At 52.5% G+C, this 15,712-nt stretch overlaps 1 protein-coding gene across 2 annotated transcripts; it reads left to right on the top strand.

Moving 5' to 3' along the window:
• Positions 1 to 312: 312 nt before the first annotated feature.
• On the top strand, positions 313 to 14,042 carry CSRNP1 (cysteine and serine rich nuclear protein 1). Of its 2 annotated transcripts, none has more exons than XM_035554388.2 (5): positions 313 to 453; positions 6,109 to 6,304; positions 8,453 to 8,712; positions 9,112 to 9,408; positions 10,383 to 14,042. In XM_035554388.2, the coding sequence occupies exons 2-5, from the start codon at positions 6,133 to 6,135 to the stop codon at positions 11,364 to 11,366; spliced, it is 1,713 nt and encodes a 570-aa protein (XP_035410281.1). In that variant the 5' UTR covers positions 313 to 453; positions 6,109 to 6,132; the 3' UTR covers positions 11,367 to 14,042. The 2 variants fall into 2 exon arrangements, with proteins under 2 accessions (XP_035410281.1, XP_035410282.1); XM_035554389.2 differs by lacking the exon at positions 313 to 453 and adding an exon at positions 890 to 1,346.
• The last annotated feature ends 1,670 nt before the right edge of the window (positions 14,043 to 15,712 follow it).

A 15,712-nucleotide genomic window follows, 5' to 3' on the forward strand; every position in this document is an offset into this window, starting at 1 on the left:
GTCCCCCAAACCCATTTGAGTCCCATCACAGCCATAACCCCCGTAGCACCCCACTTGATTTCCCCGATCGCCCTCCCCCCCCCTCACCCCCCCCGTGTCCCCCACCCCGTGCGGCCGCCACCCGGCGCCTCAGCGGCCCCTCAGGGGCAGCGCCCCCGGCGGGCCGGGCGGGATGGCGGCGGCGGGGCCAGGCCAAGCCGAGCTTCGGCGCCCCGCCCGGGGAACGGAGGAAGGGGGGGGGGGAGAAGAGAAGCAGGAAACCGGGCGGGCCCGGGGCCGAGCCGGCCCCGCTCCTGTCACCGCCTGCGTCAGAGCCCGGAGTTTTCCACTGACGAAAAAGGGCAGCGCGGCGCGGCGCAGCCCCGGCAGCGGCAGAGCGGGAGGCGCCGCGCCAGGCACCGCCGCCGCCACTGCAGCCGGAGCCGCCGCCGACACCCGCCGCCGCCTCCTCAGGTAAGGGGCTTGGCTGGGTTATTTGGGGGGTTTGGGTTCGTGGTGGGGGGTTTTGGGGGTGAATCCGTGATGGGGGGTTTTGGGGATCGGGGTCTGGCTGACTGCTGCCCCCCCCCACGCCCCCCTTCCTTCCCAGCCGGGCTGGGGGTGAAGGGAGCTGGGGGGGGACGCGCATCGGGGACACAACCGGGACACATCGCGGAGCTCCCCGGACCTCTTGGCTAAGAGGGGGAAAGGGGAGAGTCTTGGGGAGACCCTGCTGTGCCCCCCTTAAAAAAAAAAAAAAAAAATTTTTTTTTTGGGGGAGGGGGTATCGCGCCCCCCGTCAGCTCGCAAAGAAACGCTGCGCCTCCGGTGCGGTGGTGGTGAAATAAAACGCGGGGGGGGGGGGGGGGGGAGCCCGGCAGGCTCCCTCTTCCCCAAACTCCCCGGCTCGGGGATGTTTTCCCGTCGCTACAGCAACACCTACCGGCGCTCCGACCGACCGACCGACCGACCGCCCGATGGACGGGGCGCCCCCCCCCGGGTCTCCTTCACAACCGACCCGGGGGGGCTCTCACACCGCACCTTGGGCGGGGGGAAATAAGGAACAAGAGCAGCGAATAAACCCGCTCGAGTTTCCAAACGTCGATTTATTCCTCTTTTCTGGCTTCCCCGAGCGCCTGTCACCTCCGCCGTGCCCAGCGTCGCCGTGGGATGGGGCTGGCGTGCAGGGAGAAGCCCTGTCCCACAGCTAATTATTATTATTTTTTCATTTTTTTTTATATATATTTTTTTCTTTTTATTATTTCCTTTCCGTGCTTCGCTTTCGTGCCGGAGCGTTTCTTCCGCAGCTCCCAGCGAGCCTTTAATAATTCAGCGCAGGAAACGGGGGCGTATGTACGGCCAGCAAGGTAACGCACGGCGTGTACCTACGGGAGGATGAGTATGGAAACCCGCCGTGAATTATTCATCAGGTGTAATCAAATAGAGGATTTTCCTAGACAAAGCACGCTTCGCTCCTTTCATATTTATTGCAGTGCAATCTGCGTCGAGTACATCTGAAGCCCGCTTCGTCGGGGCCGTGCCAGATAACCTTTTAATGCGTTTGCTAATGTTTCTTATTTACCTTTTGGGCTGTCAGGGGGAAAGAAGGGCTTGGTGGCAAACCCCGCGGAGCTTTTTCTTTGCGAGCTTCCCAAAATATTGGCAGGAGCGAGCTCTTTTGCCTTGCTTCCCGGGGAAGGCGTTTCGCCCAGCCCCGCAGGAGAGCGCACTTGTGGCACCGCGAGCTGATCCGTGCCTCCGCGCCTGGGTCGTGCGGCAGCAGGGGAGGTTATTTTTAACCAGGGGGAAGGTTATGAAACCTTAGACCCGGCCTTGGAGGGGGGAAAATCAGCTGGGCTGAACCGGACGGCACTGCTGCTGGCCCCGAAACTGGGAAGCGACCTCACAGGGAGGCTGCCCCAGCGGTGGCTGGGAACCCACAGAGGTAAATATGGCAGGAATTAAAATAGTTAAATGGACGGGCAGTGAGTCGGTGCCGATAGCACGGGGGTGACGAAGTTGCCTGCAGGCATTGCCAGGCTCCCTGCTGCCGTGAGCCAGCAAGGATTTCGGGGGACTCAGCACAAGGCTCAGCGCTGCACCAGTTTTTCGCAATGCTCACGCCAAGGTCACCCGACCTGCGTGCAAATGAACACCTGGAAAAGGGGGGCAAAAGACTCCCCCGGGGTTCACTGCGTGAGTCGTACCTGGCTGAAGTGGGTTTTAAACCAATATTTATCCTGGCTTGAGGCACGGAGCTGGGGCTGGGCTGCGACCTTGACCCCATGCTCCGGGATGAGCCCACCCGGCTGCCCGGGCAGCGGGAGGATGCTGGTGCTCCTAGAGCCAGGAGGTTGGCTCTGAAAATATGTGCTTTTAGTGCATTGCACTGGTTGTTTGTTTTTTTTTTTTTTTTTGTTAACACAAGTTGCTTTGTGGAGGAAGAGTCTGCTTTCAGCTTGCGCGCAGAGTTGGGATCCTTCCACCCTTTGGGATATTCCCTGGTTGGAAAAGAAGAAATTGCAAATATTGCCACGATGCCCTAGAAGCTGCTTCGAGGAGCAGCAGCGCAAGCAAGGGTACCCTGGGAGAGTTTTCCTTCGCCTGCCTTGCATGGCTGCGTGCGCTGCCCCGTAAAAAGTGCAGATAGGGCCCCAAAATCGGGCGCCAAACCTTCTTATCCGCGGTATCTCTTTGTGCAGCCTCTTAGAACCAGCCCGAGTGGCCGCTGATAGTGGTTTTGGTTGCCTTCCTGCTCGCTGGGCTAAACAAATGCCAAGCCTTCTTAAATCTAAATGACTCGAAATATTTACTGTTGATACGTTGTCCAAGAGGAGGATAGTTAAAACATTAATTCTTTGCATTCCTGCGTATTAGGGCTTTACCCTGCAACTCGCTGGGCGCCAGAAATGGGACTTAGCAGATTCGCTTCCCTTCCCCCCTCATTAGACCCCCCCCCCAAAAAAAAAACACAAAAACTTTAATGCTTGAAAAAAAAAAAAAGGAGGGAGAGAGAGAGAGAGAGAGGAAGAAAGGAATGCACATCTGGGCTAAATATTTGTTAGAAAGTATTCCCAGGATAGTGGGAGTTCTGGTGCCAGAGAGGAATTCCTGCGGGTTTGATCCATTGCATTATGTACTTGTTCCAAAAGCTGTTTTCAGTAAAATAGATGAGTAAGAAGTCTTAGCCAAGAACAGAATGTCTTTTTTGGCAACTAAAAGGAAGATAGGATTATTTTATTTCAGGTTATGTAAAAAAAAAAAAAAAAAAAGAAGAGAGAGAGAAGGTGGTAAAATCCTCCTGCGCTCTGTGCTGCTCACAGAGATTTGCACTGCCGAGCAGAGATATTTTCCTTTTTTTTCACGCTGCCGTGCACATTTTTGTGACTTCTGTGCTAGGCACAAATGCGGACTGAAGTCTAAGGCTGGCGGCATCACCGCAGTTCAAATATCCCGGCTGCGGCCGGCGGTTTCGGCGGCACCGCTCCCACGGCACAAATTCCACAGCCGAGCGCTGGGAGCGAGGAGGGGAGGGCACCGGCTTTGACCTGCCAGCTGAACCCCCATCCAGAGGGTGGTTTTTTGGGGTAGATGCATGAAGACATATTTTGTAAAATCCCCTCCCAAATAAATAAATTATTGCACCATCCATAATACAGCTTGGTTTGCTCTAGCTGGGAAATCCGGCTTTGCAGGTGACCTGAGCATCGGGGCTGCCTCGCCCTGCAGCATCACCCTTCTGCTCTCTTCTCTGGGAGTCCTACAAATTGGGCAACCCCCTTACAAAAAGATGTTGTTTGTGGGGTTTTTTTTTGGCCTTAAGTAAAAGTCCTGATGCTCCCCAGGCTGGCAACAATGTTCCCTTCCCAGCGCATCCCCAGGGGGCAGGTTTTGGGGTGGAGAGGAGGGTGCTTGTGCTTGGGGAGGGCTGGCCCTGGAGGGGAGGACGGACAGACAGACAGACAGGGAGAGATGGATGGATGGACGTCAGATGGGAGGTGGCATCAAGCAGAAGTGGCTCCGGGATGGGGTGAGCTGCACCAGAGCAGTGTCACTGCCCGGGGACTCATCTCCCGCGCCATGACCTCGGCTGCTCCACCGCACGGCGGTGTCCCCGCAGGAGGGGACGAAGTCAAAATGACACCCGCTCGCCTTGCCCGTTCGACTCCCGTCCTACTGGAGATCCCATCCTTGGACAAGCTGGGTGCTCCCTCCGTTGGCTGGAAGGTGGTGGTGGAGGAAGTGTCCTTGGAGCAGCGAGTGGGTGTCCTGCGGTGCGAGCTGGTGCTTCCCAGAGTTTTGCAGTTTTTGGTCACTCCATGTGGACGAGGAGGCAGCGGTGCCACGCAAACCTCCGCTTCGGGCTTCCCTTCAGACCCACACCACGGATTTGGAGATTTCCTTCGCTCCTGGTTGTTTCTTAAAAGCAATGGGCGACGGAACAGGAGGAGGAAAAAAAAAGAAAAAACAGGGAGAGGCGAGGTTTTGGGGCATCGTGGCTGCCCGCGAGCGCCGCTTTGCCAGGAGAGGGCTTAGCGCAGGTGCCAGGTAGGGCACGCTGCCGCTGGAGGGCCGCCAGGGCCACCTTCCCCCCATCTGTTTTGGATCGAGGCCCAAAAACCCAACCCCTGGCACAAGCACCTGCAGCCCCAGGGCCACCGTTCCCCACCAGAAGGGGACGGCTGGAGGACCCAGGGGGGCAGCAGCCCCGTGGGCGCACGTTGCGGTGAATGATTAACTTCTTCCAACCCAGGAACGGCTCCATCCGTCCGTCTTTAACCTTTTAGGGGACTGCCGGCTCCTGGGAAGCTGTTGGTAAACGTGATTAATGAGCGCTGGGGCTTTGGAGGCACCGCGTACGCGCCCGTCAGCCTAGGTGCTATTGTGCAGCGCCGCTGAGATACCGAAAATCCCGTCACCAGGAGGTTTTGAAGTCTGTGCGGTTTCTGTGCCGGCTGCTCAGAGCTGTCGGGAGGGCGTTGGTTTTATGTTGGGTTTTCTTTTTTTTGAGACAGGCTTAAATTAACTTCAGACATGCAAAAGAGGGTGAGAAAGTGATACGGTTACGGTTACGAGGAACAAAATTGGTGGGAGAGTTTCACAGCAGGGTACGGGGACGTGTCCGGCAGCATCGTACCTGCGCTTTCACTACCCTGCTCCAGGGACGTTGGGGCTGTATATCCGTGTCCTCCTGCTGTTACCAGAATTTCAGGATTGCTCTTGGTTGCGTGCATTGCTGCTGGTTTTATTGCAGGGCTGGCAGGGAGCATCCGCGCTGGCTCCTCCTTGCTGGAGGCAGTTTTGGGGGAGCCCTTCCCACGAGCATCCCGGTGTCGGTGGGCTTTGATACCAGTTAGCCTGTCAGAGGCAAAGCGTGCAGCTCTTGTGCGATTTCAACCCGCAAACTTTATAAAAGCAAAGGTTAAAACATGCAACAAAGTTGTGGTTTTTTTTTCGTTTTTCCTTTTTTTTTTTTTTCTTCTCGAGATGAGCAGTGGAAAAACATGCAGGATATTTCAGAGTCTAGGCGAGCACAGAGCTCCTTTGTTTTTAATTAGCTGCGTTGTTTTTAATTGCTACTATGCTTGATACATAACCCAGCCTAAACAAGAATAGCTTATTGAATGGGGGACTGGCTATGAAAGGCACCGTGAGGAGAAGGGCTGTTCTTCACAGTTGATATATTTGTATTTCAGTGCTTCATTTAATAAGTCTGTTTCCCCAGGGGGCTGTAGCAAGTAAATCATGCCAACAGATTGTTCTCTACAAACTGGCTTATTTTTGTAATTAGCACGACGTTAAAGCTGTAACTGCACAGAGAGCGATCTGGTAAGGAGTTAACATAAAAGAATTAGTAAGCAAAATGGAATACTTATTGTCTGATAACGTTTGTGTCGATTGAATTGGTTTCTGGACAGTTGCTTGTCTGCGATAGTTGTTTTTTCTGCGGCGCCTTAAAACGGGAGAGGAAAACAGCGGACGCGTGCTGGGGTGGCAGCAAGGTGTGGGTTTTGGGGGGCACCTTTTGGGAATTGCACGTGCACAGCCGGACTGAGCTGGTGCCGAAGCCTTGCTTGCAATTGGCGTTATTTCCCTCGCTTTATTTTGTTTTTCTCCCTTGTTTTCCAGTTATATGATAGATACGGCGTCACCATGAGCGGGGTGTTGAAAAGGAAGTACGAAGAGCTGGGGGACGACAGCACCTACTGCTCCTCCTCCTCCTGCTCGCCCCTGTCCTCCTCGGCGTCCTCGGGCTGGGACTCGGACGAGGAGAGCTCCCGCGGAGAGAGCAAGCCCGGCTCTGCCTTAACGCCCAGCTTCACCCGTGAGTACCCCTGCCACCCGCCTCCGGTTCTGCATTCGCTCTGGAAACAGCCACGGTGCCTTTTCCCTCTCGTCGTGCTCATTTATCTTGTTTTCATAATCAGCCAGGGGACTCTTCCTCAGCCCTTCCTCCCAGCTTTTGTCACCCGTTTGTAATTTTCTCGCCCGAGTCCAAATTTCTGGGAATAGGAGCCCGGAGGACGTGGGTGTGCAGAGGCCCACGGGTGCCTCCAGGCCGGTGCTGTAGGAGCATCCACCATCCCTCAGCCCGCCGCTCTCAAGCTATTCAGCAGGCAAATATGGGACACAAAGCACAGCCCATAATGCTGGTTTTTCAAAATGGTTAACCAGTAGCCTAATTACCATTTCGGAACCCGTTTCCTACACAAGGTGGGGACTTTGCCAAAGCACGCGACATGTTTGACATTGCCTCCACTGTCAGTACAGATAAATGCTGTTTTGTTTTCCCAGCATTATCGGTTTTGAGAGCTTTTAGGAAAACATGCAGAAGACAAGGTCATAAAATCCCTTATCTGCTGTGCAAAGGGGGAAACAAGACAATAGGGGACCATCTTTGTGGAGGAGAAATGGTCCAACCTAGTAAATTATGCTGAACGCCCAGTGTATGTAGCAGTTCAGGTCCACTTAGCAGACATACACAAACATGCAGTGGTCTGAAAAGGCTTTAGAAGTCTTGTAATAATAAAGAGTCTCATTCTTGCTTGTCTTCCCAGGTTTGGTGACAAAACAATGAACTTTTTGTATTCTCTGGCTCAATAGGAAAGGGTCAGGAATGGAAAAAACAATTTGGGGGGGGGGGAGGAGAGAGAAGCAAATGCCAAAGTGCAGCAGTTCAGTCGATAGATGATCGCGGTGGTTAACTTGCCTTTTGATAAAGAGCTGATGTTTTAGGAGATTGAATCAAGGTTATTATGAAAAAGCAATGCACAATGCAAAGATAGCATCAAAGCAACGGCAGAGCCTGGTTTGAAACCCTCAGCTAGTGAGCAGAAGCTGCTGACACAGCTGGGTGAACGCTTTTTTTTTTTTTTTTTTCTCTCTCATCCGAAACCGAAATGCTGCGTTTTGGCAAGCGAGACCTGTGAAACGTGGGTGCAGCTAACTGTCCAGTCTTGCACTTTCCCAGCTCCGCCATCCGAGGAGCGCAGCTCGGTTCTGGCACTGCCTTGGTCCCGTGCCAGGGAATCACCCAGCCCTTCCTGGCTGCTTTTCCCCTATTCCCACCCGTGCACTAGCAGCTAACGTGGGCCAAAAAAAAAAAAAAAAAAAAGCCAAATACTGCATTTGTGCCTTGCTGATTCTCCTTCCTGACATGCAAGCAGCATGCAACCCCTACTGCTGCGTTTTGCATTTGCTTTGCGCAGCTCGTGGAAACTCGCTGCCTCTGAGATTGCCCTGACCAATTAGTCCTCCCCCACTCGCTGTGTTTGCAGATGCAGAACCAGGTATCTCTGGAGGAGCTCTGCTCTAAACGGCGTGCAGCGTGCTTCAGCAGCTTAAGATAAACCAGAGTCATGTATTGCCATGTTTACCCCGGGATCACCTGCAGAAAAATTAACATCTTTGCAGCTGCTCTCAGATGAGTCTCTTGAGAACAAACTATAGCTTCGTAGTTCCTCCCAGTGGATGGTGAAAGGAAGCACCAGAAAGAACAGCTGTTTTGGCTTTTTTTTGGCTCTGCCACAAAAGCCAGAGCCACACCACGCTGCAGCATCAGCGCCCTGGCATCCTGGGAGCGGACCTCGAGGTCCTGGCTGCGGGGCAGCAGGCAGGGTGCTGGGGCTTGGAGCAGGGCAGGCGTGTGGGGTGGTTCGGTTGCTTGTTCGTTCTGCTCTGCTGCACGTGAAGAATAAGCAAATGTGTGTTTCCTGGGGGAAGTCATGCGGGAAGGAGAAGCAGCAGCCGTTTCTTAGGGTGAATCTGGGCAGCGACTCCGATGCACCAGGACTTGGCTTGGTTTCCTCTCCATCCACTTTCCCCCTTTAGATCCTAAAACACAAGATGCTGTGACCTTACCCTGTTGTGTCCCCGTTGCGAGAGCAATCGCGAGCCCTGCATGTTTTTAACATTTTACCTCCATCTGCAGGATGGCAGCACTGACCGTATGTCCTTTCCCCCCTATTTTTAGCCACGTCCATCCTGAAGAAATCCAAGCGGCTAAAGAAGAACAACGTGGAGTTTGACCAGGTCACTGTGTTCTACTTCCCGCGCTGCCAGGGCTTCACGAGCGTGCCGAGCCGTGGGGGCTGCACGCTGGGGATGGTGAACAAGCACAGCTCCTCCCGGCAGTTCACGCTAGCAGAGTTCTCGAAGGAGCAGGAAAACGTCCGTCGGGAGAAACTGAAAGAGAAATTGAAAGAGGAGAAGTTGGAAGCCTTGAAATGGAAGGTGAGTGGCTGGGTCGGTGGATGTCTTTTTTAAGTTAAGGGTCTTTTTTGAGGCCTCAGGGGAATCGATCCTGAGCCTTCTGTGGGTCTCAGAAACACAGGCTGTGTGGGATTTTCAGCTCAGTTCTTCACCCTTGAGAGGTGGTGGAAATTATGCTGAGCTCCCCCTGTCAGGTGTCCACCAGGTTGTCAGGTGAGACCTGGATGAGAGGCTGTGCACGCCACAGTCTTTGGGCTCTCAGATTTGTCTCAGAGGGCTCTGACACAGATTTTGATCCCATGGGTGGCCACCACTGGGGCAGATCTTCCCTTCCTCATTTCTCCTAAACTGGGCTGCTGATGGTCCCTGGCTTGCTGTCCCCAACAGTTCCCTAACGCTTTGCCCATTTTTTGCCCTCAGCTAACCATGAACGGCACAAAGGAGTCGGAGGAGGCCAACCAGCTCACTATCGAGGACATCGACGACGACGACATCGACGTCAGCAACGTGGACCTGGAGGACGGCTTCTTCCTCCAGCCCTACCCCGCCAAAAAGAGGCGGGCGCTGCTCAAAGCCATGGGGGTGAAGAAGATCGACAAGGAGGAGAAGCGGGAGCTGCACAGCATCCGCCTGTCCCGGGAGGACTGCGGCTGCGACTGCCAGGAGGTCTGCGATCCCGAGACCTGCAGCTGCAGCTTGGCGGGCATTAAATGCCAGGTACTGCCCTCGCCGGGTCGCATTGTCCCCGTCGCGTGCGCCTGTCCTCGGGGCAAAGCTAAGAGAAGCTCTAGGAGATGCTCTCCAGGCTGCTAGGCAAGCGCTGCTCGAAAGCATCCACCTCCCAAATCACACGTCCCGTGGGGATGTGCCAACGCACCCGTACGGTGCGCAGCGGAGAGAGATGGACCACGTGGGCTGTTCTTGGCAAACAAAAGCTTTTCGCTTCTCCAGCGAGGCTGCGATTTCCCCTCCTCCCCCTGCTGGTATTTTTGTTCCCCTCCTTGCTGCGTGTCACAGCTCCCGGTGCACTCGGGCAAACGTGGGAGCATCAGCGTCAGCCCTGCAGACCCACCTGCAGATCACAGCAGCGGGGTAATCCCATTATATGCAATTTAGCATCTTTTTTTTTTTTTTAATATTTTATATTTTTATGGGTGCCCACCCCGTTTTGGTTTCGGGGGCATATTCCCTATTCCGGGTGCCGTTCGTGTGCTGTGGTTGCACACTGGGGTGGTGCAGGGTGGGTGTGCACAGGCGTGCACAAGCGTCGGATGCTCCGTGTGCGTGTCACAGCCCCCCTCTAGTGGCTGCTCACAGCTGGGACATAAAGGTGTCACGGTTTGTCCTTCATCCCAGGGAGGGGCAGAAGCTCATGATACAGATATTAAATATCAAGATGCAGTATATTAAAACTCAGGTTTGCCCGTTTACCTCTCTTTTTTGGGTGTTATATTTTGTTGGTTTTTTTTTAAACCTTTTAAGTTTTTTCAATTGTACCGGAATCCATCTTTTTATGACAACCTTCCAAAGAGCAGGTGGATTTTTTTTAATTGCTGTATTTTTTAGCTTGCTTTTAGACCCCTCAGTCATTCCTTCGTGCTGCTGGGGTGGGTTCTGAGGGTCAGGGTGGGTCAAGGGAAGCTTCGGTTTTGGGTTAGTGTCCTCACCCCCGTGTCTCCTTCCCTCCCCAGATGGACCACACCTCCTTCCCCTGCGGTTGCACCAAGGACGGCTGCGGCAACACCGAGGGCAGGATCGAGTTCAACCAGTCCCGGGTGCAGACCCACTTCATCCACACCATCATGAAGCTGGAGCTGGAGAAGCAGCAGCAGAGCAGCGAGGGGGCGGCGGAGGCCGAGCCTCCCTTCCGGGAGAGGCTGCCGCAGCTGGGCTGCGCGGCGGGGAAGGGGCCCTTGGAGGAGCGCGCGGCGCCGCTGGCCCCCGCCTTCCAGTTCAGCCCCGAGCTGGAGGCCCTGGGGGAGAACAGCTGCAGCAGCGACATGACGGACTCCTCCCTCTCCTCCCACCCCAGCGAGGACCTGGAGGAGCCCTACGAGAGCCTCCCCTCCGACAAGTCCCAGTCAGACGTCGACGACGACGGCTTGGCGCGCATCCTCCACTTCAACGACTCGGATGCCGAGGAGGAGGGCGGCCGCTGCCAGGACAACCTGAGCTGTTTCCACCCTGCCGACTTCTTCATCGAGGACCACGGCGGCGAGGCCAAGCCCGGCCCCGTGGCCTCGTCCCACCTCTCCGAGTGCCTGGACGAGAACGCCAACCAGGACGGTGGCGGGATGCTGGAGGAGGCCGCCCACGCGCGCTGCGACGGGTTGTCCTGCTGCGCCCCGGCCCCGGCCGAGCCCTGCTCCAAGAGCTACGCCGACCTCAGCCTTTCCTCTGACTCCTTGGATTTCTTCCAGTCCTTCTCGGACTATAACTTGGGACCTCTTTACAACTCCTTGAAGGAGTATGAGAACCTCGATAACTACTCAGCGTTACAGTTTCAGTTTCCTAATTTCCCCGGCTTCCCGCAAGCCGGAGATCAAGGCTCCTGTTTGTTGGAGTCTCTCTTCGGTTTGTCTGAATCCGTCCCCGAAACCCCGGCCCCTTTCACAGACAATCAGCATTTGGAGGACGCCATCAAGTCGTCGCTGATGGAGACGGTGAAGGTGTGAGATGCCTGAGTACCCTGGGACGGGAAGGACCGGCAGCGTCGGGGTGCCGAAACCAAAGCCGAAGAACGGTGGGACAGGCAAACTTTCAGCGACAGGATGATGTGCTACGTGAAAAGGAAAAAAAAATAATCAGACTTTCTGAGCAGACAAAACTATTTTTGGTCTTTATAGAACGTGGACGTTTTGACATACTGCAGCTACAATCAGTTCTCTTGCTGTTTGTGCAAAAATTTCTAAACTTTCGTGATGGGGTGGGAGGGAAGCAGGGAGGGAGGGACAAAGACTTTCAAGTATGAATTTCCTCGTGTTTTGTATGCAAAGACCTGTTGAGAAATGCTCCTTGTGAACGTTGCCAGTCGTACACACAGCCCCTTCTAGAAACGTTTCAGTGTTGTGGGAACTTTTTTAGACAACTTCTGAAGCTGTATTTATTGTGAAAATTTGTGATTTGCGTGAGAGCTAGCCCAACACGCTCTTGCGTTTAAATCCAAAAAAGGTTTACAGAAGAGATCCGTACACTATATACATAATCATTCTTCATCTATTTATTGCAAATTCCAGAATTTAAATAGCCACCGAAGCTTGAACTAGCATGAAACCTTATTTAAATTGGTAATACCTCAGATGTATTATGTGTACAATCATATTTTTTGCATAATATATCTGTATTTATTTATTTTCTACCTGTAGTACATGAATAGCACTGTGGTTTATCAGTGACCTGGAAGGGCAATAAGGTCTCTAAGTGGCACACATCCTGAAGATGGCCATGTTGTTTGAGTCTGGAAGGTGCCGGCTGTTTGGTCTTCAAGTAACATTTCTACAAGAGCCGAATGCAAGCGGGTGGGAGGGGAGGGATGGGGGAAAGGTTCCCGCAGGGCCCTTGGGTAGCTAGCCAGCCTTTCACAGACACGAGAGCACGAAGGTGTCCAATGTCCATGATATGGGGACCCTCAACTGCCCAAGAAACACGAGCTAGCTCAGTCTAAACAACAAAAACCACCCAACCCTTTTCATAAATTATTTTCTAACTTATTTAACTTCCTAAGGATTTGGCCATGAGATCTTTCGGTGCCTGAATATGCAGAGGACCCGTCAGCGGGGGGCTGGATCCTGGGACTCAGGCGAGCAAAGCAAAGGGCAGCAGCACCCTGCTCACACTTCTCAGCGAGTGCTCCTGAGGACTCCCAAATGTCGAGGGTATCGCAGCCCCCAAACTTGTGGGCCAGACTCTTCATTTTTAATGGGGTAAATCAAGTCAGGGAGATGGATATGAAGGTTGGTGGGTTATTTATTGTTTGAGTACGGTTGCAGAGGGAAGGAAAAAAAGAGCAATCAGTGTGTTTAGGAGGGAAATTAGAGGCCTCCTTGGCTTTCTGTTGTGGAAATCAGCCCAAGAACATGACACTATTTGGCCATGCCATGTAACTGGACCCAAAATCCGCACGCCAGTGATACACTAAGTGCCTACGCCTGCAGCGCGAGCAGCCGGGTATCGCGATGGGAACCCGCAGCTTTACACTGAGCCCCCCCTTACAAAGGGTGCGGAGCCACCCGGGTCGGGGGGGACACCCCAAAATGGGGCTTTGGGGTCCTTTCCCCCGGCTGAACCGCTGATATCCCTGCTGAGTGCTGTTTGGTACCTGCCGTTGGATGGACGAGCCGTGCCCGCTCCAGCAGGCACCACCAGCGCCCTGCCAGCAATTTGGGCAGCTTCTGGCGTACGAATATTGCGAAGGCTGGGTTTTATTATTATTATTATTAATTATTATTATTATTTAATTGTTCATCTTCTCTGGTATTGAGCCGGTCAACCTCGAAGCGTTGCTGACCCACCGCGTCCTCCCGCGAGGCATCGCCCCGGGGAAATCCCCATGGGCAGGAGGGCGACTGTAGGAATACTACTGGCAGATGGAGGATTTCCTGGAGATATATATATATATATATATATAAATATATTATTTTTGTTGTTGTTGTCGTCGTCGTTTCTTTCGACTGAAAATCCCCTTCAGTTATCTTCTAGGTGGTAGTTGCTATCCTTCAGACTGCATCAAAATCGCTGACCGTTGAGAGTCTGGTACCGTTCTGTATTTATTGGCACTAATATATTTTGTAACATTCCTCGGTTTCTCCGCATATATATATATTTATATAAAATATATACTTATATTTTATATATATATATACACAGGTTTTTTTTTTTTTAATGAATGACGGGGATTGACTCCTGCCTTTGTGGATTTTTTTCTATAATTTATTCATTTTATTTGTGTTAGTGCCAAAAAAAAAAGATTTTTTCTCTTTTTTTTTTTTTCCAAGGCACTGAATTGTAAATAATATAATTTTTTTTCTTCTTTGTATCTGTGTAAAAAGTTACCTGTTAAACATTTTAAAAACTGGGTATTTATTGACACAATCTGTAATTATCTAATGTATTGATTGAAACGCTTTGGTTTCAACATAGCTTTATTTTAGCTTTCTTTGTGTATATATTGTGATTACGTTGCTTAAAGGTACAAGTTAAAAAAAAATGCTTTATTTTTACCTTATCCATTTGCATTTGTTTAAAAAAAAAAGAAAAAAAGCATATTTGTCTACAGCTGCTGTCTCTCATTTCATCAAAGCAATATGAAGAAATTTCCATTACACTTTCAATAAAAGAATTTTGTTTGAATACGGCGGTGGCTTTGACCTTCTTGCTCCTTCAGCATGGCTGTGCATTAATTTTTATTCCATACAGCGGCTCAAAAACTTGGATGGTGGGGCGTGTGTGCTGTATTGCATGTCACAGCTGTTCCGTTTTCGGTTTGTTTTTTAACTTTTTTTGGACCGTTTTTGAATGGCTGTCTCCTCACCTTAGGGTTCCCACCCCAAAGAGTGAGATGGTGGCAGCCTCGGAAGGGGGGGCGTCCGGGTGGCCTCTAGGGGTGCCCCAAAGTCCCTGTGGTTTCTCCCAGGGATGGATCTCCTCGCAGAGGGGCACCCAGTGCCAGGCCGTCTCCAAGTTTTTGGCCTGGAGGAGGTCCAGGCTGGTGGGAATGGTTTCTCCAGCAGCATCAGGCACATCACCTGGGGAATAAACCCCAGTTTGCTCTTGTTTGAACTAATTCTGGTGGCAATCGAGGAAAACCCAAAGCAAGCCCGTTTTCCCTCAAAGAGGAGGCCCTACTGTTGGAAATCTGGGATCACACCCAGAGTTAAAAAACATCTTTTGGCTTTTTGGTGGAAAGGCCAAATTCATCGGTGAATGCAAATCAGAGATATTAACACAGAGAACAAGCCGGTTTGGGAAATACCTATTTTTACCTGACATTGATGTTTGAGTCCCTCAGAAACCAAGACCGGGCGGGGAAAATAAAAGGCCAAAGTCCATGGCAGAGGTGTTTAATACTGTCATCACAGCTTGCACCGATGAACCCATGCAGGACTTGTGGTTTTCCCATTCAAAAGGATATGTAGGATGTGTTTGTTTGTTTGTTTGTTTTATATTTTTATATATATAATGGGATTCATGGGATATAGGCATAATGGCAATTATGTCTACAATTCCCAGTTGTGTTAATTGTTCTCTGGCTGGAAGAAGAGCCCGATGCACAGTTTCAGCTCCTGCACATTTTCGGGTCACGCCGATGGCTTGGCACCATGCCCTGGGGAACAGCAGGGTGGCCACCCCTGAGGGGACAGCCCTGAGGTGCCACATCCCCTCCACGACCCCGCACGGCTTTTGGCATCCCAGCATCTGCATCTGCGGCCGGGAGGAGCAGCGGGTTTGTGGCAGGCTCCTCGTGCCAGGAGGAGTTTGGGGTTGCTCGGGGCGTGATGCGGTGGAAACCCCGCAGGATTTTCCCCAATTTCTTCGGCTCCGGCGTTAAAGCAGCAGCCACTTCACCGCTCCTCCCTTTCGAAAACAAATCTGTTGGCTTTTCTTTTCAGCTTCGCCGTGCCAAAATAATAGACAAGATTTTTTTTTTTCTTTTTTTAGTGCTAATGTCGCCGCAGCCCGCCTGCTTTTTTACCCCCACGGGAGCCTCCCGCGGTGCGAGCCTCCCTTCTCGGCAGGGCGGGGTGGAGGCCAGCCAGCTTCGGGCTCAGCGTGGGACACACGTGCCCAGACCGACGACACGCGGGCTGTGACCCATGCCCAGACACAGTGACACGCAGGCTGTGACCCATGCCCAGACCCAGTGACACATGGGCTGTGATCCATGCCCTGGGTGGCAGCAGGCGGCGGTGCTCCTTTAATGAACCCAATAAATCCCATCCAGCCCGGGCTGCGTGCTCCCCACCTTCCTCACCCTCTTTATTGCCTCTTTATTGACTTTTTTTTTTTTTTTCCCCTCTGTATA

Source organism: Cygnus atratus, chromosome 2, assembly GCF_013377495.2.
Source record: "Cygnus atratus isolate AKBS03 ecotype Queensland, Australia chromosome 2, CAtr_DNAZoo_HiC_assembly, whole genome shotgun sequence".
In the NCBI taxonomy this organism is placed as follows: Eukaryota; Metazoa; Chordata; class Aves; order Anseriformes; family Anatidae; genus Cygnus; species Cygnus atratus.